Source organism: Dermacentor silvarum, chromosome 1 (genome assembly GCF_013339745.2).
Source record: "Dermacentor silvarum isolate Dsil-2018 chromosome 1, BIME_Dsil_1.4, whole genome shotgun sequence".
Taxonomy (NCBI): Eukaryota; Metazoa; Arthropoda; class Arachnida; order Ixodida; family Ixodidae; genus Dermacentor; species Dermacentor silvarum.
Window position 1 is genome coordinate 157874161 of NC_051154.1, and position 24261 is coordinate 157898421.

A 24261-nucleotide genomic window follows, 5' to 3' on the forward strand; every position below is an offset into this window, starting at 1 on the left:
TTCTTGCCGTAGGAGGCTTGCGCTTCCGTATTCCGAAGGCGTGCTTAGTCCGAAATTTTTTCTCCAACGAGCGACGATCCATTACTAACCTGGGAGCTCTCAGTAATCCGAATTGTGCGTGTCAAGTGAAGACGCCGGTGTGGTTTACGAAGCAGACAACTGCGGTTGCCATCTTGCCCCTGCCACAGGAGCAACCAATGGAGAGACGCCTTTCAGCACGGCAGCCAATCGGAGGCCGCTTTCATCGGAGGGTCCGTGTGACTACCTATCGCATACCCGCGCTTCTTTTGAGTTTGCGCGTTTGTTACAAGATGGCGACGACCGACGAATTGAGAAGCGGAACGGCGAAACTTTGAGCTTTCGAACGATACCAAGATGGCGGCGCTCGGTGGCGGGAAGCACGAGATATGTCTCCATGAATTGCGGCAATTTTGCGCGATTTAAAGCTGTTTTCTCGCCCAGCGCCACTGACGAATAAATCTTTTTCAGCCACTTTTAGCGCGTTTTCAGCCAAACCATTTTGATACAGCGTAGATTAGGCGTTGCAGATACCGAAACTTGAAGCTAAACATTTCGACAGAATTACCTGTCTGGTTGGGAAAATTGATTAAGACTTAGAGATTGACTCCAACCAAATAAGGAAATTTACTAGCCCGACGTTTCGGAACCAATTCGGCTCCTTCTTCAGGGGGTATTCTTCGGAGGTGGCGGTGTGCCGCTTTTAAAAGGTCCGTCGTAACAAAGGAGAGGAAGGGGGAGAGAGCGTGCCCTGCCAAGTGTCTCCGCACCTTACGCTCTCTCCCCCTTCCTCTCCTTTGTTACGACGGACCTTTTAAAAGCGGCACACCGCCACCTCCGAAGAATACCCCCTGAAGAAGGAGCCGAATTGGTTCCGAAACAGTCGGGCTAGTAAATTTCCTTATTTGGTTGGAGTCAATCTTTAAGTCTTAAGATACCGAAACGCGTGGTTTTCAAAAATAAATTTTTCTCGCGATTTTTGCGATCTTATGCTCTCATCCCCCCGTAATTTAGCTAGTTTTAATTGTGTTTCGATGATACGAATTTCGGCTAATACGAATATTTTTTGTAACCCCGTGAGATTCGTATCATCGAGATTCCACTGTACTCTGTTTCATGCATCGCGGGCAACACTACAAGGGCTAGAGAGACTTCTCTTACTGCTTGCATTCGCAACCAAAAAGTTCATCGTATATTAAAGAAAAATATAGGTGCACGCCATGTAATTTGATGTAACATTAGGACTCATATCTTTATGTCACAAAATATGATGTACCTAATTATTACATAGAAGGCATCACAGATCTGAACATACTCACTGCTAAACGAGCGCAATGACACGTTTCTGCGAACAGCGGCCACAGCACAGAAATTGCGCTTACGACCAAAACATCATACACGGTATACTGGGAGCACAAAGTTACAGAAATAATACATAAGTTCACATAACTTAACATAAACAAGTTGTACAGTAGAACCCCGCTGTTACGTTTTTCACGGGACCGTAAAAAAAAAAAAAAAAAAAAAACGGAAGAGCCGGGAAACGCAAGAGCCAGGAAACAGGAAAAATTGAGAAATGGGAGTAGTGTTGAACTGCACACAATATTATTTTAATTCTTACGTGCGACAAAAAGTAGTTTCGCCCGACAGCTGAAGTATCGATTGCGATGAGCTATACAAAGTAAGAATAGTAGGTTTATCGTCTGTATAAACTTGTAAACATTCGGTTATTAACTAATTAACAAACATGGTGTCAGCGCCCACAGGCAAACATGAACACATCACACTCGATGAGCGCGGACACGCGCAGTTAAGCGCCGCTGCAGAAGCGAGCGAAGTGACCTTCGTGCTGTTGTCTATCGCTTCAACCCTAACTGAGTGCCGAGAACACGCAGCACGCACAAAGCCACGAGCCGCCGACGCACCTACACTGCGTAGAATCTACCCCCACGCAGATCGCTTTCAAGATAGGGCCCGCGGGACCGCGCGTGCGTCGCCGCAAAGTATGATGCCAGAGCACAACGCTGCCCGCTACCCCCCCCCCCTCGCTCCCTCGCTGGTGCCTCGAGCGCAGTGGAAGGAGGCGCGCCTCCTCTCTGCTTTTCTTTCGCGCGCGAGACGCGGTCGTCGGCTCCCCTCGCACGCTTTCACTCGCACATTCAGCATACGGCCGCGCGGCGACGTATGCTGTATGTGCGAGTGAAAGCTTGCGAGGGGAGCCGACGACTGCGTCTCGCGCGCGAAAGAAAGCATACGGCGCGCGGCGACGGCGTTATCGCCCTTGGACTTTATACGGAACATCTATGAGCCAAAACCAATTTTAGGGCCGCAACGCGTCATAGACATCATCTTTAGATAGCAAAAGCGGATATCAAAGGCCATACTTTTGGTGGCGGAAACCGAAAATACGTAATAAATGTCGCCCCCAGCACTTTGGGCGGCCAATGCCATCGTCAAGCAACCAAGCCAAGCGACATGAAAAGTCAAAATGGCTGCTCGGGCCGGCGCGGTGTGGCAGTTCGCAACGTATGATGCGGGAACAGTCCCACAGTTGCGACGTAACAGCGGGGTTACCAATGCATTGGGTTCTATGGGAGCTGTGCCGGGACCGGCCGAAAACGATGTAACAGCCGGGAAAACGCAGCACCCCGGAACATAACAGCGGGGTTCTACTGTAATAAGCATAGTCCATAGAAAGTGTGGCAGATCAAAAACTGCACTGCAAAACACGTGGAGTGATAGTTCCACCACCGCACTACTTGCAAAGCTACCATAGCGTTGCCTGCGAAGAATGAAACAGAGTACTATAAGGATTCATAGCGTTGCCTACCAAAATACTATAGAGAACCCTGGTACTGCGATCATTCAGTTCCCATGGGAATGATGATTAGTACAGAAGACTTCTGTTAATTAGATTTTTCGGTTAACTCGATCTCGACCGAAAGTCTCTACTGGTGCCTATACATTTCTGCGAGGCCAAACTTTCGTTATTTGAACTTATTTCAATTTTTAAGTTGGCCTTCGCCGGATAATTCAAACTTCAACAGTCAGCACACACACACACCTGACCCCTATGGTTGCCCAAATAGCGACCCCTTTACTGGCAGCGTCCGTCTTGGCATAGCTTAGGGGACAGTGACTGCACTGAACACACATCAACCTCTCATCGAAAACGCCTATTTTCGGCCTGCCCTAGGATGATGTTCAAGCAGTAATGGTAGCTCACATTATCTAATTACAGTATTTCATCATCATCATCATCATCCTATATTTACGTCCACTGCAGGACGAAGGCCTCTCCCTGCGATCTCCAATTACCCCTGTCTTGCGCTAGCATATTCCAACTTGCGCATGCGAATTTCCTAACTTCATCACCCCACCTAGATTTCTGCCATCCTCGACTGCGCTTCCCCTCTCTTGGTATCCATTTTGTAACCCTAATGGTCCACCGGATTTCCATCCTACGCATTACATGGCCTGTCCAGCTCCATTTCTTCCGCTTAATGTCAACTAGAATATTGTCTATCCCCGTTTGTTCTCTGATCCACACCGCTCTCTTCCTGTCTCTTAACGTTACTCCTAAGATTTTTCGTTCCATCACTCTTTGTGCGGTCCTTAACGTGTTCTCGAGCTTCTTTGTTAACCTCCAAGTTTCTGCTCCATATGTTAGCACCGGTAGAATGCAATGATTGTACACTATTCTTTTCAACGACAGTGGTAAGCTTCCAGTCAGGATTTGGCAATGCCTGCCGTATGCACTCCAACCCAATTTTATTCTTCTGTAAATTTCTTTCTCATGATCAGGGTCCCCTGTGAGTAATTAACCTAGATAAACGTACTCCTTTACAGACTCTAGAGGCTGACTGGCGATCATGAATTCTTGTTCCCTTGCCAGGCTATTGAACATTATCTTTGTCTTCTGCATATTTATCTTCAACCCAATTCTTACACTTTCTCGATTAAGATTCTCAATCATTTGATGTAATTCATCTCCACTGTTGCTGAATAGGACAATGTCATCTGCAAACCGAAGGTTGCTGAGATATTCGCCGTCGATCCTCACTCCTAAGGCTTCCCAGTCTAAGAGCTTGAATACCTACTTCTTCTAAGCATGCAGTGAATAGCATTGGAGAGATTGTGTCTTCTTGCCTGACCCCTTTCTTGATAGATAACTTTCTACTTTTCTTGTGGAGAACCAAGGTAGCTGTGGAATCCTTGTAGATATTTGCTAAGATATTCACGTATGCCTCCTGTACTCCTTGATTACGCAATACCTCTATGACTGCTGGTATCTCTACTGAATCAAATGCTTTTTCATAATCTATGAAAGCCATATAGAGAGGTTGATTGTACTCCGCAGATTTCTCGATTACCTGATTGATGACATGGATATGATCCATCGTAGAATATCCCTTCCTGAAACCAGCCTGTTCTCTTGGTTGGCTGAAGTCAAGTGTTGCCCTGATTCTATTGGAAATTATCTTGGTGAATATTTTATATAATACTGAAAGCAAGCTAATGGGTCTGTAATTCTTCAATTCTTTAACGTCTCCCTTCTTATGGATAAGTATAATGTTGGCATTCTTCCAGCTCTCTGGTACACTTGAAGTTGTGAGGCATTGCGTATAAAGGGCCGCAAGCTTTTCAAGCATGATATCTCCTCCATCTTTGATTAAATCTACTGTTATTCCATCTTCTCCAGCCACTTTTCCCCTGGTCATGTCTTTCAAGGCCCTTCTAACTTCATCGCTAGTTATAGAAGGAGCTTCTGTATCCGGTTCATCCCTATTTCGAATGGAAGTAGCTTGGCTGTTTTGGGAACTGTACAGGTCAGTATAGAATTCTTCCGCTGCTTTTACTATGTCATCTAAATTGCTGATGATATTACCATGCTTATCTTTCAGTGCATACATCTTGCCTTGTCCTATGCCAAGCTTTCTTCTTACTGATTTCATGCTGCGTCCATATTTTACGGCTTCCTCAATCTTTCCGACGTTATAATTTCGAATATCCCTTACTTTCTTCTTGTTGATCAGTTTCGACAGTTCAGCGAATTCTATCTGATCTTTTGAGTTGGACACTTTCATGTTTTGACGTTTCTTTATTAGGTCCTTTGTTTCTTGGGAGAGCTTCCCTACTGGTTGCCTTGGTGCCTTACCCTTCAATTGCTGCTTCTGAGATCAGCCTAGTTACGGTCTCATTCATTACCTCTATGTTATCTTCATCTTCCTGTTCTAAAGCTGCATATTTGTTTGCGAGCACCAGCCCAAATTGGTCTGCTTTCACCCTTACTGCGTCTAGGTTGGCCTGTTTCCTCTTGACTAATTTCACTCTTTCTCTCTCCAAATTGAGAGAAATCCTAGACCTCACTAACCTATGGTCACTGCACTTTACCTTACTTAACACTTCGTAGTATTCACCCGATCCTAACTAGCGTTTTTTTTTTTTTTTTTTTTTTTTGTCACTGAAAATGAGCCAAAAACCGTGTTCGCATGCTTTGCCGCATAACAGTGCATTGCGGTTAAGCTGATTTTAAGAAACCGGCCGCCACTGTGCAACACAAATTAGACCCCTGCCCATTTTTCTTGCTAAGAACTCGGGTGCACATCCGATTTCTACTTTATTCAGGAGCTTTATAGTTAACTCTACGTTAGTTTCCTACTTGGGACACATAGAAAGCAGGCGTGCGTTTGATTCGAGGGTGTGTTAAAATCAGGCAAATATTGCCAAATGAATCAATCAGCGGTGTAGTTGACGTTTTTACTGCATCTTGTTTAATTCGACTGACCGGATAATTCGATCAGTTTCATCAGTCCTGTCAGGGTCGAATTTACGGAAGTAAACTGTACATGGATTTGTCTGATCGTGCTAGTGGCTTCAGACATTATTGTGGTTTTATTGATTACGCTTTATATGCCTTTATGGGCCTATATTTCGAAGGAATCCGTTTTTCTAAACACAGCAGACAATAAGTGCACAATCATTGCAAATTGCTGCATTTGTAATGAAATATTTTGTTCAAAATGATCAATTTGCAAAGTCACAAGGCCGTTTGAAGCCAGGACGATGAAGTTTAGACAAATCCATGCACACTAGCCACCATTTTCATACTGGCTGAACCGCCATGCTCGCAGCTCCCACCAACACTAGTGCCAAAGTTCCCTTTAGCAATTTTTGTAGGAAACTCTTGAGAATTAAAAGCACAGTCAACAAGACACCAGATGTGCTTTCACACACTTCTTGAACAGGCTGATATTGGCACTGCAAAGCTTTCTGCAGGCTTGCCGTATATGGTTAAGCTAGCTAATAGCAATCCCAGTTATAAAGACCTCTTATATTACGAAGAGCACACCGTGACCATCAGAGTTTGCCAGCAGGCAATGACACTATGCACAGCAGGCAATGGCACAGCAGGCAATATGTAGACTCGGAACGCTGTTGTAACACTCACAAGCACAACTCACGTGCCCAAGATGAAGCCGCGCGGCTGTTTTTACGCTACATTCTTTGCTTACTTCGCAAGCATGGCCCACTAAGGCACAAGCTTCAGCACAAAAGTGATAATGAAACTAACATAACCTGCCCAGCCACAGAATAGCAGTTTGAAGCTTCAGTTCACTTTTATTATCTTCAAACATTTGCTGGCTACTTTATGGCTGTTGGGCATTGGTGAACATGACTTCTAGGACTTATCTTGACTACATTTAACTGCCTGATGTCGAAAATGGGGAGTCACTGCCACTGACTATGAGTGCCTTCAACTGCAAACACTCGCGTTTCATCTTTGAGGCAACGGATCTTCACCAGAAGTCTCAGTGATGAGTACTTCTCAACATCAGTGATATGTTGCCTACATTGTGCTTATGCTGTGTTACTGCTAACAAATTGCCAAGTTGTCGACTAAACCTGGGTTTATTGAAATCTTAGAGTATTGTTTTTGTACTCCAAATTCACCTTTCATAGGTGCAAGCTGTATGCTTTTTATTGGATGGTACGTGTCGAAATGCCATAAAAATGCCTGTAAATGATGGATATTCGAATTTTTTATAATATGTGTATGCATGTTTTCCTTTCTCTTAGAATGCTCCAGTTAACATTTACATATTGGGTGCCTGCCAAGCGCTGCCCTTCAAGCCCTATGTGGCTTATGCTGCCAGTATTTTATAACTGATACTTTATTTTTATTTGCAATAAAGTATTATTATTATTATTATTTGCCTTCTCTGAATGGCCTAATAACTGCAATTATCAGTCCGCACTGAATAATGAAATTTCTGATATCAATACCTTTTCAACATAAACGTTCATCCTTCGCTTTCTCTTGAAGCAATCCCACAGTATAATCACACAGTGATGTCTTTACAACTGGGCTCAACTGTACTGACACCTTTATGTGGTTTACATTAGTCAGAAAAAAAAAATAAAAATCCTAGACTAAAGGTGGTGGAAGCAAACTGTAGATCTGGTTACATACCAGTGCTCTTCCTCAGGCAGTTTTTCTAAAGGCGGCTCCAGGCAGCCCAAGTGAAAAGCCCGGTCGCATTCATCACAAAGCAACTGCCGCTCAGGCTCCTTTTTACTTCCACAACGACAGCAAGCACAGTGGCGGCAGCGACGCTCTGGTAGATCCCCACAGTGTGTACATTCAGGCTGTCGTCGACCTGGACCACATAACACAATAAACTGCATTCTACTATTGGAACTAAATTATAGATTAAATGTTTATCAGTTGGGCAGTGCTTGTTGTTGCTGGCTTGCCAGCTTTGCATCACAATCATAAAAAAAGTTCACAATCACTTCAACATATGCTAAAGATAGGCTTGTGCGAATATTCGATATTTTCGAATAGTTGAACGAATAATGCGCTATTCGATAGTCGCTTCGAAATTTGTTCTTCGGCAATTTCGAAGTATTCGGCTCGAACGAATAACCACACGCACCAGGGAGAAGGCGTTTTCGGAAGTTTCGGTTTTGGATTCAGTAATACTTTTCCCAATCCAATCCAAACCAAGCCAGGAAAACAGAACTATACTCAGAACAAAGGCGTACAAAAACCCATCTCGTAGGCGTGGTGGTGTGGTCAATTGCGTTTAGTGGGCGGCTCTGTCTCTGCTGCGGCGGCATTTGATCAATCCCAGCAGCCTTGGACCACTCCAGAGAGCACCATGGGGGACTTGCATGCAGCCAGCAATCCGATTTAGAACATTTTAGTAAAGATTCCACCGGGAACCGAAGCTTCATGTCTTAAATGCAAGGCAGTCCTGAAGACCCCGACAAGTACGACAACAACCCTAGCAACGCATTTAAGGAGACACCCGGACTTGCACAAGGACTACCAAGAGAAGTGGGACGCACGCGAAAGGCCATCCAAGCTCAAAGGGGCAAGCAAGGCAAGTGGTCAACAGCCATCCATAGCCGACAGTTTGAAGTCGAAAATGAAAGCGTCGGCCCCAAAAGCCCAACATGACAAAAATGATAGCTCGCTTCGTAGCTCGTGGTATGCACCCCTACAACATTGTCGAAGAACCGGGTTTCCTCGACATGATGAAGTTCGCTATGCCGGATTATGCCGTGCCGTCTCGGACGTTCTCGAGAGCCATTATTCCAGACCTCTACGCATCAAGCAAAGAGAAGGTGAAAAAGAAGCTCGGGGACATTTTTTCAAGCGGAGTGGAGTCGCTTTCAATCACATCTGGTGGTTGGACATCGTGGGAAAATGACAGCTACGTTTGTGTAACTTGTCACATCATGGACAGTGACTTCATGCAACACGTGCATGCATTGGCTTGCACGGAGATGACAGACTCTCACACTGCAGCAAACCTGGAGCTATTTATCACAGGTGTCATCGAGGAGTGGGAAATTCCAGCCCACGATACTGTGCCAATCTTCGTCGTTACAGATAATGGAAGGAACTTTACTTCTGCAGTAGCGGGGTCGTCCTGGAATAGTGTGCAGTGTTTCGGACACACCCTTCAGTTGTGTGTCAGTGATGCCAAAAGAGAAGTGTCAGGGTTTTTGCAGCTCTGTGCTAAAGCCAGAGCGATTGTGGCTACATACAAACGGAGTGCCAAGGCCCGAGGACGGCTTCAGGAAATTCAGAGAAACATGCAGCTGGACCCTCTCGAGGTTACACAAGACATTCCGAGGCGATGGAACAGTGAGCATGCCATGATGGCCAGGCTCGTGAAGTTCCGTACGGTCATCACTGTAGAACTTTCAGAATCTGATGCAGTTCCAAACTTGAACGCAAGTGAGTGGAAGCTTATGAATGCAGCAGTGCAAGTCTTGAAGCCACCTGACCATGCCATAACTGAACTGTCTGGGGACAGATATCCCACGCTGTCACAAGTCATTCCCCTGTTGCAGTGTACCGAGGTGGTTCTAGTTGAACTTGTACTTGTTTCCGAAGGTGGTGAGGCAGCATTGCTTGCCTCAAGCCTTTTGCACAGCATCAAAACGAGGTTCCCTGATATCTTGATGTCACGCTTTCCTGCATTGGCAATTTTGGTCGATCCTAGATACAAAGATGTCTGTTATGCTGAACGACCCGCAAAGCAATGGGCGTTCACTCTACTCACAACGGCAGCAGGAGAGACTGTGCCAGTTCATCAACATGGTTCAGCAACAAGTGAGAACAGCACCTGCTCTGCAGACCCATCAGGGGACTCTGTGTGGAGTGCTTTTACACACTTCAGTTCGCGTGCACATGATCAATCAAGCCGTACAATCTCGGATGAGGCTGCCGCGTACTTGAAGATGTCTGTTATGCTGAACGACCCGCAAAGCAATGGGTGTTCACTCTACTCACAACGGCAGCAGAAGAGACTGTGATAGTTCATCAACATGGTCCCTTCTTTCCCGTTCCGAAGACTCCCATGTGTGGTGGAAAAGCAAGGGCAGCCACCTTTACCCAACCCTGGTTGCAGCTGCCCGTAGGTATCGTTCGATACCAGCCCCCCAGACAAGAAGTGAAAGGCTTTTTTCCACTGCAGGAGCCATTGTAAGCTGCAGAAGAGAGCACCTCAAACCCCAGCATGTGAAACAGCTAGTGTTTTTGCACGAAAATTTGTAGATTTTCGTAAATAATCAAGTTGTTTACTTTCCTTGAATAAATCCCAGACCTTAGCCCTCCACCGTTTTTTTTTTTTTCTTTACTTGCTACTATTCAGAAAGTATTCGCTTCTAAATTATTCGAGAAGAATTACTATTCTCTTTGAACCAAAAAAGCACTATTCGCACAAGCCTAGCTAAAGAGGATGAAGGCGAAAGCCTGCATGCTCAAGAAATTACTTGACATTCTCATTAAAATGCATTGTTAGTTGTTACTTCGTAAATTTGAGGGTTAAATTCCATTAAAGGTCGTGGGTTCGAATGCTTTGATTAACTCTGCCTTAATTAACTTTGTCTTGGCTAACGTTAGCTGGGACACTCAGTATATATATATATATATATATGTACAGGGTGTCTGCTGAAATAGTGGCGCTATCACGCGCTTGTTTTTGTATTTTGCGGGCTTTCTTTAAAGCCAACTACAAGAAGCTCCATCAAAGGTACTTAGTTGCAAACACTTCAGTCGGCCATTTTTAAATGCGATCTACCACTTTCGTATTGGCACTTTCTTGGTGAAGCCAATATTGAAAAAGTTAGGCAATTAGCTTATACTAATTAATTGACTTAGCAAAACGAAAAAAATACCGCACACTAGGACACGCCATCCTCAACAACACTGAGTTGTTTTGAGCCTCCTAGCACACACTGTCGTTTTTAAAACGTTGGCTACTTTTAGCTGGGACACCCTGTATATGTACAAGGACAGGTGCTGTGGTAATGGCATTGTCTGTGCGATGTTTTCTCTCCACAGTTGATTTCACATAGGTTGGCAGCTCGTTTCGTTGGCCCTTCTGTAGCTGTAACAATACTGCTGCACACAACAGGTGTTTGGCATTCTTCTTCAAGCTCCTCAGGACCATTTGAGCTTCTCTGCACATGCTAAAAGGCAGAAAGAGAGCGTAACGCCGCAACAAAAATCACAGAAACAGTCCGGCCAGCTGCTGCACGTGCCCCCTCTGAAGCAATGGCGCCATCATGCGGTCACTGTTGGCAGTGTATGAAGCTCTCCCATAGCGTGACGGAGAAGTTTTGTGACTACAGTGGAATCTCGTTGATACAATCTTCATGGGAACCGGAAAATAAAGCGTATCATCCAAAAATCGTATTATCCGACGTATTATCCAACCAAATCATATTATCAGGAAAAGAGAAAAAAACTTATTATCCAGAAAAACGTATTATGCAGAATTGTATCAATGAGATTTCCCTGTAGTAAAAAAGTATCAAAGGACTCTGGTACTAATACCAACACAATTGCTTTTTCCATTAGGACCATGCTGAGCTGAGTAATTAGTCATGAAATGCTTGTGTAAACCCAGTATGGAATAGAGTGAATAGACAGGATTATGCTGCAACATGCCTAAACTAATGAGCTGTTTAACGTGCTCATCATTTGTCTTGGCCAAAATGAAATTCTATTTTTTTCCCCCTATTTTGGTACTCACGTTTAGCATGGGACTGCTCAAAATTTTGACGGTCTGCAGCATTGACAGCTGGATGCCGCTCAATGGCAAAAAGTTCATCACAGAACATGAGATGGCAATTTTCCAAAGGCGTCTTTGATGCCCTGCAAAACAGAGAGCAGATAAGCAACACAAGCAGCCTGTAGGTTTTCTATAGGTAGAAATACACCAGCATGAAACAAATTGTAGACATGACCTTGCATGTTGTATTAGTGGCTACTGTCATGGTGTTGGTGTAATTTAGCACACTTGGGTAAGCTCTTCACTCTCCCTTCAACCTCACTTAGCAGACCACACAAAACATGCCACGACTGAAACACACAAATGGCAAACAGACTGCTGGCTAGCACAGTTCTACATCTGTTCAATATCTGCTCCTTCTGCAGGTGCTATAGTGACTGACACACATTATGAAGAACAAAAGGTTTGAACAACACAAGCAAAAGAGTACAAATGAAAACTTGTTTGTGCCTCCTACTTATGTCAGTTCAGATCACTTCAGTCAGTGTCAAATCACTGCAAGGAAGATTATAAACATCATGCTCCTATGTAAAAAGTAACTGCCAGCAGCTAAATAAATGTATGGATAGCCTGTTGTGGCTACTTGCACTTATAAGAAGACAACAAAAGGAAAATTAAAAAACAGGACATCACTCGCCCAATAAATATGGTGGCCCACAGTTGTTTCTGGGTGCGAGTCGACTTCTTGGAAGTCACCAGGCAGTCATACCAAAAACCCAATTCAGATGGCTCTTCGACGTTGTAATTGACCATGAGCCGATCACCAATGCTCACATCTTCAAAGGGGATAATCTTCCTGGCTCGTGGGCGGACACATTTCAGATTTAGTGCAACCACTTCATCTTCGTAGCTGTGTAAAAAAAAAAATTTTATAACAGTCATTAGTGTATATCTGCTGCAATACTTCATAGCTATACCTATGACTGACGTAAAAACACAAACACTACTTGTACCTAAATATATGACACATTCTATAGTGACTTGTGCTAGTGCACTACTGCGCACAAATGCTGAACTTCACAAAGGTCGCAGAGTTGATGCGCTAATACTGGTTTCTCAGAAAGTTATTAGAGGCTGCACATGTAGCACTGGAAGTTTATTTTAAATGATAAGAAACCTAATACAGTAGATTTCCGTTAATTCGACTGGTTAATTCAATCCTGACTGAAGGTCCTGGCCAGTAGCGATGCACTTCTATGGACCCAAACTCTCATTATTTCGATCCTAAAATTAGCCTTTGATGAATAATTTGAACTTGTCCATTCAGCATGCATGTGCCTGACCCCTATGGTGAACCCAATAGCGACCTCTTTACTGGCAGCCTCTGTCTCAGCAGAGCTTAGGGGACAGTGAATGCATTGAAACAGGTCAAAATATCTCCAGTCGAAAACACCTATTTATAGCCTGCCCTAGGAAGTTTTTTAAATTAAACTCTTGTGTATTACGTGCCAAAACCAGGATATGATTATGAGGCATGCCGTAGTGGAGGACTCCAGATTATTTTTGACCACCTGGGGTTGTTTCACGTGCACCAAATGCATGGTACACAGGTGTTTTTGTACTTCACTCCACTGAAATGCCGCCGGGGTTCGAGGCCGCGCCCTCGGGCTTAGCAGCCCAACGCCAAAAGCCACTGCGCCACCACGGCGGGTAGGAAGTTTTTCAAGCAATTAGAGTTGCTCACAATGTCTCATTGCATTATTTACCCGATTCTAACGAGCGCCTTTTTTTTCCCAAGAAAACTGGGCCGGAACTTCGCAGCAACGTATGCTTTGCTGCATACTACAACTGTATTGCAGCAAAGCTTACTTTAAATATCATGCAGCAAAACTGACTTGGGAAACCAGTTGCCACTGTGCAACACATATTAGACACTTGCCCATATTTCTTGGTAAAAATCAGGTGCACATCAGATTTCTACTTTGTTTATGAGCTTTAATGTTATCTTTACATTAGTTCTCTACTTTGGACAAATGGAAAGTGGAGATGGCGTTCGATTCAGGGGCTTGCTAGATTCTGGCAAATATTCCCAAATGAATCTGCAATGTGTTGTGAAATTTTTTCTGCATCTTGGTTAATTCAACCCACCGGATAATTAGATCAATTTCGTCGGTCCCATCAGGGTCAAATTAACGGAACTCAACTGTAGTAAATAAAGTTTTACTGAAGTCTAATAAAAAGCTAAACACAAAGAAATTTCTACTGGTCACATATATCGTAATGTAACTGAAACAGGGTGAAATCAAGATTAAAGGAAAAAGACAGAACAAACACAAGGATGCAATTTTTTAACAGTGAACACAGCAGAATAAAAGGTGTGCTGTTTATTATGGCAAGCATGGCATGGGCATGTCCTCACCATGAATGTTTGGAAAGCTTTACATGCTTCAAGTAGCCTAACAGAGCTTTACATGCTTCAAGTAGCCTAACAGAGAAAAAAGAATTGTTGTACAAAACGGTGAATGTTTTTGCCTTTTGTGAAATCAATAATTGAAGGTGTCACATGCTTCAAGTAGCCTAACAGAGAAAAAAAAAATGTACGAAATGGTGAATGTTTTTGCCTTTTGTGAAATCAATAATTGAAGATGTCACACTTCAGGACACTAAAAGCACTTTTTGAAAGGCTGATCTTGCAGGAAGTTATCAACTACCTTTGAAAGGATATACAAGCTGGCTAGTATGCACTATGTTAAAATATATCGTTCTGCCCAGCTTTATCAAAATCTATCATTCCTTTTAAAGTTTGTGAAATTCTGCTAGACATTTAGAATAAAGACATAAACTTTGGTGTAAAAGCACAATAAAATTTCTTTTTTTCCTATAGTGCACAATGCTGTGTCAGCATGGCACACGGTCCAACATAGCCAAAGTGTTTCAGCACAGATTTCTCACAAAATTTATGGGTATATCCCCTCCTTTATGTTGACAAACAATCGTGCAAATCAGCTCAAGCAGTTTAGGATTAGCCCCAGCGTCCAGCAGATGTACCATGACTCTATGCTTTTTGAGGATATAGTAGCTCCACATAACAAAGCCAACTTATAAATGACAATTGTAAGTGCTGTAAATATATTATGCAATAGACGTCTAAAAGGGCAATACCTCTGCTACTCGTGCACTGCTGCATAATCATAGTTCTGGCAGATTGTGAAAGTTTCTTTCCTGGCCCTCAGGTGGACAATGGCAATGCACAAATTCACCCATTCAGCACATGCTCTGACAATTTCAACAAAATTTTCAGAAACTAATAAAGCCAAGAAAAGCTCTAGGAACTTTTCATTTGGCTAGCTTTCATTTCCTATTTAACTAGTGTTAGCAGCCAAATTATGAAACAGACTGTGTTTGAAAACAGACTATGTTAAAGAGAGAAGCCTGGCCTCAACTAAAAAATATTTAAATCACAGGACAAACACCAAAAGAAAAAAAAAAAAGAAAAGAATCAATGGCGATTTAGTGGTAAAGGTGAGAGAAATGCATGAGTCATTAGGTCCCACCTCTTTGAGGTCCCAGATCCATGATTTAAACCACATTCACTAGATTGCAAATAGTTGTTCCGGAGCTCACTTGACACACGTCCTGCTATTTCGAGGAGCAAAGTGCAACTGATGGGGGTCCGGAGCAGACAACCGTCAGTTGCACTATATATATATATATATATATATATATATATATAGGTATGTAAATATATATACACCAACCTCTACCACGTGACCGGCTTCCCACACTCCCCCCCCCCCCACACGCACACACTTTTTTCCACTTTGAAATGCCAAAAGCTAACGCATTAGAAAAAGACTGATGGGCAGCACGCAGTAATAAAAAGTATGGGCATCTTCGTACAAGTACCGTTTTCCATATTTTTTCAGTCTGGAATGAACTCTATGCAATCTATTTACTCATCATTAACTGCTCTTTGTAAGGTGTGTCTTGTTGGTTGTGGTCCCGCTGTTCAGCAGCCACCAGCTTTTCTGTTTCTGCCATTCTCACCCCTATGCGAAAGCTTTTATAGCACACCTCTTAGGCGACCATTCCTGCGTTTCGCATTGTCCCTCGTCGTAACCAAGCGAATGAGCACAGCGAAGGATGAGCGAGCGAACACTGAGCATAGCGGGGGATGAAAGACAGCAATAGCGAAGACGGCACGAAGAGGAAAGCGCAGAGGAGGAGGGTATGGAAAAAACGTGAAAAGAAAAGCTAAGTGCCCCGCAACACGGGCCCTGCAGCAACGACCGCTACGAGATGGCGCCAGAGTAGCGCACCGTCGTCTGATTACAAATGGCATGTGGCAAGCGCATCCACCGATACCATATAGGGAAACAAAGCGCTACATGAGCAGAAGTCTGTCTGTGGTTGCTGCTGAGAATTGCACCCACGCGCTGCCTCTCGCGACCTCCCGATTAACGAGGCAGTCGCGCCACTTGCTCCATTTGCAATATGGTGCACGAGACAGATCGTCTGCGCCAGCCAATATGTGGCAAAATGAAAACACTATAGAGCTGCGCTCAAATTTTGCATTAGGGAGTATCATAATTGTCGATGAATTTTTTTTAAATTTTCCATTCCATGTCACACTAGCCCAGGGCCGGTATTTTGTAGCGATGCCTTTCCGAAGCTAATGCCTTTTCGTGCTTTTCGCACTTGGTCAGTGGTCAGAGCGACGGTCCGCTCACATTATCAATGGGATCAGTGAGCGGTGGATGATAAGACTAGTATAGAATAACGCATAATGCATTGTTACAAAATACCAGCCCAGAATGTCAAGACAGCTAGGCTCGGTGCAGCTCTACTTAAAATTCACTCACTGGCATGCAAAAAGCATGCTTCAGTGGCTCTTTGCAGTAAATGACAATGCCCACTCAATGGCAAGTTCCACTACCACTACACCTACTGCAGCACAACACCACTGGTTGCTGGCATCACTGCAGAAAGCATGGAGAAACTTTGCACAATACACTAATTCCTTTTGGTGCGCACTGTGTCCTATGTCACTATGACTCAAATTTGTTCAGTGCCCTTCTCGTAATGAAACAGCCCAGGGTTCCATACCACCTAGACACAAACATTTTTTGAATGGCACCATAGTTGGTGGCCATCAGTGCATCAATACAAGAACTTGATCTACTAAGTAACATGCCATACATCTATAACAATTCAAATGCTTGCACACACGATCAGAAGAGAATGTTTTCCCTCGCGAACTTTAAATGAATATGGCTATGATCTTAAAAGGCTGAAATATGTTAACTCTGTCAAAAGCTGTGACCACCTAGTTGCCTTTTAATTACTGTATCTTACAGCACAGACAAACTTTTACACATCTTGATTGGAAGATGTAAATTTTCCTATTAATTTCACATCAATAAAGAAAAGAATGTCTTCTCGTATAAAGCCTGCAACCTGCACACCAAAGCCACCATGCAACACAAAAAACACAGAAACTTACTCATCATACTGAACGTAGTAAAGTAAGCCATCATCTGCAATAGATGGTTCATCAGCTGCGGAAGGAGCAGGCAAAGGCTGCAACCCAGCTGTTTTTGGTTTTGACGCCTCCGATACGCTTTCTCTCTCACAGCCATTCCCCACATTAGTTTGTTCCCCCGAGTCTGGGGATGTAGATGTGCACCCTTCTTGGGTAATCTTGACAACTTTGGCTTCAAACCATGCTCCATTTGTCAAATCCCGAGCATCCACCAGATCACCCACCTGCATGTTAACATTATTGCAAATTGTTGATGTGTTTCTATCACGAAAGTGCATGGTGCATAGCAATAAAACATTTCACAGCAGCAATGAGCTACTTTTAAAAAGTAACCACAAATAATTAGTTTTTAGGTTCGTACTCTAGTGTTCTGGTTAAAAACACTGCAAGATGCACTTTCCTTTCTTTCATAAGTCACAATGACACAATGTGTCAGTCAATTATCCATGGATATTTCAACATTGCACCCTCTAGTGTACCGTTAACGTTTTATGGGGTTTTACGTGCCAAAACCACGATCTGATTATGAGGCACGCCGTAGTGGGGGACTTCGGAAATTTGGACCACCTGGGTTCTTTAACGTGCACCTAAATCTAAGTACACGGGTGTTTTCGCATTTCGCCCCCATCGAAATGCGGCCGCCGTGGCTGGGATTCGATCCCGCGACCTCCTGCTCAGCAGCCCAACACCATAGCCACTGAGCAACCACGGCAGGTACCTTTAGTGTACCTCCTTCACAATAAAGCAACTGCCTTGCTTTCTGTAGCAAGCTTTTAGCAAGGGCAGGTACCTATTATGCCGCAAATTTTACACATTTCAATGCAATTTTTCTTCTATCCAGAAAATAGATTCTTTAATCCAGTATTCGTGCAGCAGAGACAACGCTATGATCATCTCATGAAGACCAGAGTAGGATTGGACAACGGTAAGACTAGCTTTCTGGTCCCCCTTTTTCATGTAAGATGACAGCTTTCATGCACTTTCATGAACCTTTATCGTCAATCACACAAACATACTAGGTTAGGGACTTATAACATCCACTACTGCAGGCTTAGCAGTAATAAGCGCAGAAGCATTTCTTATGCCTCTCCAGTTACAGTGTTTGAAGAATCTCAGCCTTTTGTGTTTACAGGCTAAATTTATTGTATACTTTCTGAACATTGTCATAACATTCCCAGTGCAGTCTTACTGTGGATCAACTGTGTTTCCTTCAAGTCTTCCTCTTTACAGCTAAATCAAGGCCCTTATACTTTGTTCTGATGGAACTACATAGACGTTTATCTTCCTCACAATGACTTTCATATGCAGACGTGCATGCCAGTGTTTTTTTTTTTTTTTTCTTCTTTTACACAAAGGCAAAAAAAAAAAAATGTACTGAAGCAGAAGTACATCTGCCATGATGATCTACAGGAAACATTTTCCCCATTAACAGCACTGGAGCATCAATTTTACATCATTCTGTGAATTCAGGCAAGCCAGTGTGATTGCCAGTGAAACAAACATCAAAAACAAAATTACTTCCACCTTTCAATGAGCATGCTGCTAATAAAGAAAAATATTTAAAAGAAGTGAAACCAAATGTGTGTTCAGCTGTTTTTGTGGTGTACATAAATGTAAAACTTTGTAGACACAAGCTGCCATATTCACGATGATCATCTGCTTGCAATGCTAAACTTAGGGACCATTGAAGACCAGAATAAAATAAGGCAATGGTGCCACACTAGGCTTAATAACAAGAGAAATGTTTATGGCATGGAATTAGAATTACGTTGCAGCTCTATTGAATGAACAGATATAGAATTCAATTATGAGGTCAAAGTACACTTGTTGAATACTAGTGAAACAAAAAAAAAATAATAAATAAATGACACTTGAGAGTTGACTCCAAAACTGAATAACATGGAGTGCCTTTAGAAAATTTCAATGATTCATACATAACTCCTCATGTGTACAGTCATGGACAATGAAATACAAACATCTTAGGCTCAACAAGATGCATTATTTTGCTCTTGCTTTCGCCAATACGTGTAATATCAGCATGATTTTGCTTGTATGCTTAGCGTGATTTCTATGCCACCTTTCACTACACTACCAGATAAGTAGGGGTGCAAGATCATGCCCTCAAGCTGTTACTTGAAAAGGGTGTTCTACATTATAATTTCTTGTCCGTGTACATGCAACACTTGGTAACAGCACAATGATACAGCTTGCACCCTCTTTCCTACACCCCTATATGCGACTATGTAAAGGCTCAAGGCAAATAACAAATTACCTCTCAAGCAGAAAATAATTATATAGATTAGAATCATTATTTCTCACTGCATGTGCACTTTTCAGTGCAAAATTACACAGGGACGGAAGGAAGACCACACCAGTGCAGTGTCATATGGTCCTCTCTCCTTTCAGCACTCGTGTTGTGTGGTCTCTCTACCGCCCCAAGCAATTTTGCACTGAAACGTTAAACATGAACACGATCTCACTCAGTTTACCATACTTCTAATCATTACACATCTTGAACGTGGCAAGAGCCATTTCTTAAAAGCAAGAACAGGTAACATGTCTTGTGCTTAGACGCACACGTGCCATAACCTTCAACGTTACTGCATTAACAAACATAGCAAAGAATAAAAACAATTTTTTTTTCAACATTCCACACGTTGAACAAGCTCACACTGTTCATTCTTGGCGGTCTTTCCTCGCTCCTTGAAGAACAAATATACTGACCTTGTAGTACAGGCTTTGCACAGAGCATGGAGATCCAACAGGTGGTTTGCTTGGTTCCTAAAGAACATCACAGAGTTATTCATTTATCATTGCAGCAAAAGTCCAATAAGCCTATAAGGAACCCAGAAACAACTGAACATGGTAAATAAACCTGCTCAGTCATTAGACTTTACTGTCATGAACATCAGAGCCAAATATTACTCCTGTACTCACAGCAGGGAGCATACAGAGTGCAAACTCTTTTCCTTTCTCAAAATCCCCATCACTTCTTCCCACTTCTTGCATAATATTCCACTTTTGTATATGCCCCTATGCACTTAGATCCCAATCACTAAGTCAGATTTCTCAAGGCACCATGACTAAGCAGTGGCTCCAGCAAAAGTGAAAACAAATCTCATCACTGAGAGTGGTTGTGCTGTGGCAGCTTGACAATTGCCTGCAGTGAGGCTGTCAAAGATGAGTGCCATGCAAAAGAAGCACAGGAGAGAACACGCAAATCACCCTGCCACAGAACCATTGCCAGGCTGGCCTGTTCAGTTAACTACGGCACCACCACACTGAATATATCCACACTATTCTGCCAAAATAATGTTCCAGTTTACCTTATCACAGTAATAAACAAAAATTTGGGCCCTACATAAAATTTGTCATTTCTCATCCTATAATCGATAGTGGTTGGCCTAGTAATTACAGTATGAAGCTTCAAGGCCTCAAGAGCTCTAAAATAATCTCAGTACATGATATTTTCATGTGAACAGTTCAATACACACCTAGAGTATTGCAGGTTGAGGCATGAAATTACATGACATAAAATTAAAATTATATTCTGGGGTTTTACATGCCAAAACCTTGATCTGATTATCAGGCACGTCGTAGTGGGGCAGACTCTGGTTTAATTTTGACCGCTTGAGGTTCTTTAATGTGCACCCAGTGAATGGTACATGGGCATTTTTGCATTTCGCCCCCACCAAACGTGGCCGCGGCGGCCGGGATTCGATCCCGTGATCCATGCTGAGCAGCTCAACGCCATAGGCGCTAAGTCACCACGGCAGGTTACAGCACATAAATTAAAGGTGGTGGTCACATGGTACCATAAACCAGTCATCCCAGAGTAGCGGACACTAAGGACACATCATAGCTATGCCATTGAAAGCCGACATGCAGAGAAAGAAGTATGGAGGATGAAAGGGCCATTTTCACAGCCTGTGCACTACTTACAACACAACTACGATGTGGCCTTTGTCCGCTGCACTGGGCTTACTGGTGCTCACATCAGTGGTTTGTGATATCTCGTGACCACCATTTCCAGTTTGAAGAATACAGTACTGCTCCAGTAGTACTGTATTCTTAAGAGTTTCGAACTACGCTGCCGTCATTATAAGCACATCGGCCACTGCTGCACAGGGCACATTAAAATTTTTGCTCGCCACTTTTACTTTTAGCATAATAAAAACAAATAGCACGTTACAGCAGCATTTCCAACTTTTCTAGCACAACCAATGTGAGCGTCCAGAGTCGTCACAGAAACTAATGAACAGCTATTTTGCTTCAAGCCACAAAATAAAGCACTGCAGAGGGACACAACACAAACATGCACTGATCATAGGTGGTAGAATATCTCTTCAATCAGCCAAATGTTATGTCCTAAGTTATAAAACCCAGTCCATGCAATCACAAATATAAAAAACTTTCCCCCCCCCCCCCCCCCCCCGCCAGTAACTCTGACATTAGTAGACAATTCCCCCTTAGAATATGAGTCACTGTCCCTTATTGAACAACATATGCTGTTGAAATCAATTAACTGAGAGGCATGTTGCCCAACAGAACATTTAAAATAGTGCATAAATGAAGGAGAGTATTACTGTTCCAGGCACAGGAACTATCCTAACATAGGACATTGGTTGCCCCCACTTCTGACTTTTGCTATAATGTCTGACTTTCAGAACACAAGGCAGCCTTGCACAAGGAGACCGCGATTTTCAGTTTCATCAACTCTTATCTATACTGGTAACTTACAAGTCACAGGAAAGCATATTTCCAAAGCTTTCCTGTATTGTCTTTAGACGTAAGCAGACAATACAGGGAAGCTTTCAGTTAATAATGTGATGCCTTAGGAATGTTTGGGTATCACACCACAACTCACCTTCGAATTCTCTTTGAGTGAAGTCGAAGAGCTTGCAGAAGATGTGCTTGTGGAATCTGGCGGAACAACCCTAACTAGCAGCTGAATAATATCATTCAATCCAACATCATAATCAAATAAAGTATAGCCATCTTCCAGCTGAAACAAAGGTAAACAATCATGGCAATGCAGCATAACTTTATGACACGTCACCTTACTACCAACAATTGTGCACATAATTAAGATTAAACGTACAAGCAAACACATGCTGTACTCCACCTACAAAAATCTCTTTAACACACTAAAGTCCCATGTTATTTTGTAAAATGGCCCATCAATTGAAGAGGCGAGCAAAGTTGTGGGATGAACAAAATTGTGCTTCGTCCAAACAATATCTGAATGTAACCTTTCCCCAAGCACTATTGACTACTGTCTAAGATGCAGTGCATTCAAATGCAATACACAGCAACTGCTGCACTGAAATACCTTTCCCGTATATAAAAACTTCAATAACAACAGAACAAGTGGCCACGCATAGCAAAATGTTCAGAAATCAATAGCCTTCACCACAAAAACAAAAACTTGTTCGTGAACTTTTTCCAACTATGCCTAAAATCATCCTGCTCAATCTAGTCTGTTATTAGGGAAGAAAATGCTGTAAAGCACCTTGCATACCAGCGAAAATATACAGATGCAATGCTAATTGGCACACCCTAATTCCAGGCAACGCAGTGTCCGTACGCAGCGAAATGCTAAGTGCAAATTATGCGGGGCTCCTCTTAAGACAAAGCCTACAGCAATTGGGCAAGCCGCACAGATCCCAGTTCAAATTGCAGCGGATACTTACTTGTTTGCCTCGATAGAAGAGTCTCTGCAACGCTGTTTCGACGTCGAATTCATCGCGAACACGAAGCCGCAGATCTTCCACCTTAGTGATCTTCGAAAGGCCATCAATGCGCACCGACTTCGCGCCGTCCATGGTTCGCACTTGGATCCACATCGTCGCAAATACTGCTCCTGAGAGCTCAGGTCTCGTAAGCAGGCAATTTACACGTTGAGTTACTTGAGTGGCAGTGGTCTTGAGTGGCTTGACGAAGAAAGAGGAAAACTCAATCTTCTACGAGCTGAGCTAGCGCGTGCTGACCTGCTGACAACACACGATCGCTTCTAAAGTGACTGCTGCGTTTGAAGGTTTCAACAATTTGGCGGGAAAAGCTGCGCGCTGGCGCGCTGGCTTCGGATGGATACAAGACGGCTGCTGGAGCTTATCAATTCAGGGTTCGCTTTTTCTATGGCAGCTGGCAGCTAAAGTGGCTAAAGTCCCTAGGTTTTCTGCCGACTTAACCAACGTTGACTTAACTGACAGCGCGTGGTTGATGGCGTGAATGTGATGGATAGTCACCGTATCACGGTGAAACGAAACCGACTAAACGTCGTGGTGGATGCCAATGTAGACGAGAGGGACATGCTTCGGGCAATTTAAGTTCCTGGACCGCTGCATCCGATGTTTTCTAAGTGTTGGTGGTCCACAGCCTTGCGATTTCCATGGGTGTTCTCTGCTCTGCATACATGTCATGGTGAAACAAAAATACGGCAGAGCCGCCCGGCCCTCTTCATTCAGTGGATTCTGGTGGCGCCTATGTCACAACACGTAAGAATTAATTGACAAAGTTCAATAGCTTTCTGTCATCACTTGATTTTGAATGGCGTCGAGACCTTCTCATGGCGCCGGAGACGCCTGCTTTTTGGACTTTAGATATCCGCGTGCGAGAACCTAACCCACCTGCTCCATCTGTTTCACTCAGCTTACTATGCCTACCGTACTTAAGCTTCTTTCAATATAATGTGCAGATGCCTGTCACAGGTTAACCTCGAATGTGACTGCACCTGTCGAGCTTTCCGTAAGGGCGGTATGCTGTCATGTGCCTTTTTGATGTCTACGGCGACGAGTGTGATGATGGTGCACGGTATTCCATTCCACGAACGCGAATCGACTTGGTTTTGATTGTTTTTGTGAAGTGCAACGTTCGTCGACTTGTCTCTGCAACGTCCTCGGACATCCTTTGTGCTCGTTCTACGGTGCGCTAAGGTACTATGCCTAGTCGCCTGGACAGGCTATGGTCGAGTGAAAGACTCGCCGAAGGCGTCTCTTTTCAGCGTCCCACTAGACGAAGAAAGGATACAATAGTGGGGAAGGAACTTACACCGTGAAGACAAGAAGCTTGACCAAACATGTGTGCCGTGTGCGAATTGCACTTTGAGCCGCATTACATAATCTTCGTTCACGTCGGCAAAAATGCTTTTTTTTTTTTTTTTTT

At 43.4% G+C, this 24261-nt stretch overlaps 1 protein-coding gene across 1 annotated transcript in view; it reads right to left on the bottom strand.

The window, feature by feature from the left end:
* The window catches only part of LOC119436279 (E3 ubiquitin-protein ligase UHRF1), a 93693-nt gene extending 70560 nt beyond the window's left edge, over nt 1-23133 (bottom strand). Inside the window, exons 1-7 of the mRNA XM_037703079.2 lie at nt 22791-23133; nt 21965-22102; nt 19822-19878; nt 17059-17321; nt 12253-12465; nt 11577-11698; nt 7493-7679 (exon numbers count right to left, since the gene is read on the bottom strand). Of these exons, the coding sequence (XP_037559007.1) occupies nt 7493-7679; nt 11577-11698; nt 12253-12465; nt 17059-17321; nt 19822-19878; nt 21965-22102; nt 22791-22943 (1133 nt within the window). The 5' untranslated portion in view covers nt 22944-23133. The remainder of the gene's footprint in view (nt 1-7492; nt 7680-11576; nt 11699-12252; nt 12466-17058; nt 17322-19821; nt 19879-21964; nt 22103-22790) is intronic.
* Nucleotides 23134-24261: the final 1128 nt, after the last annotated feature.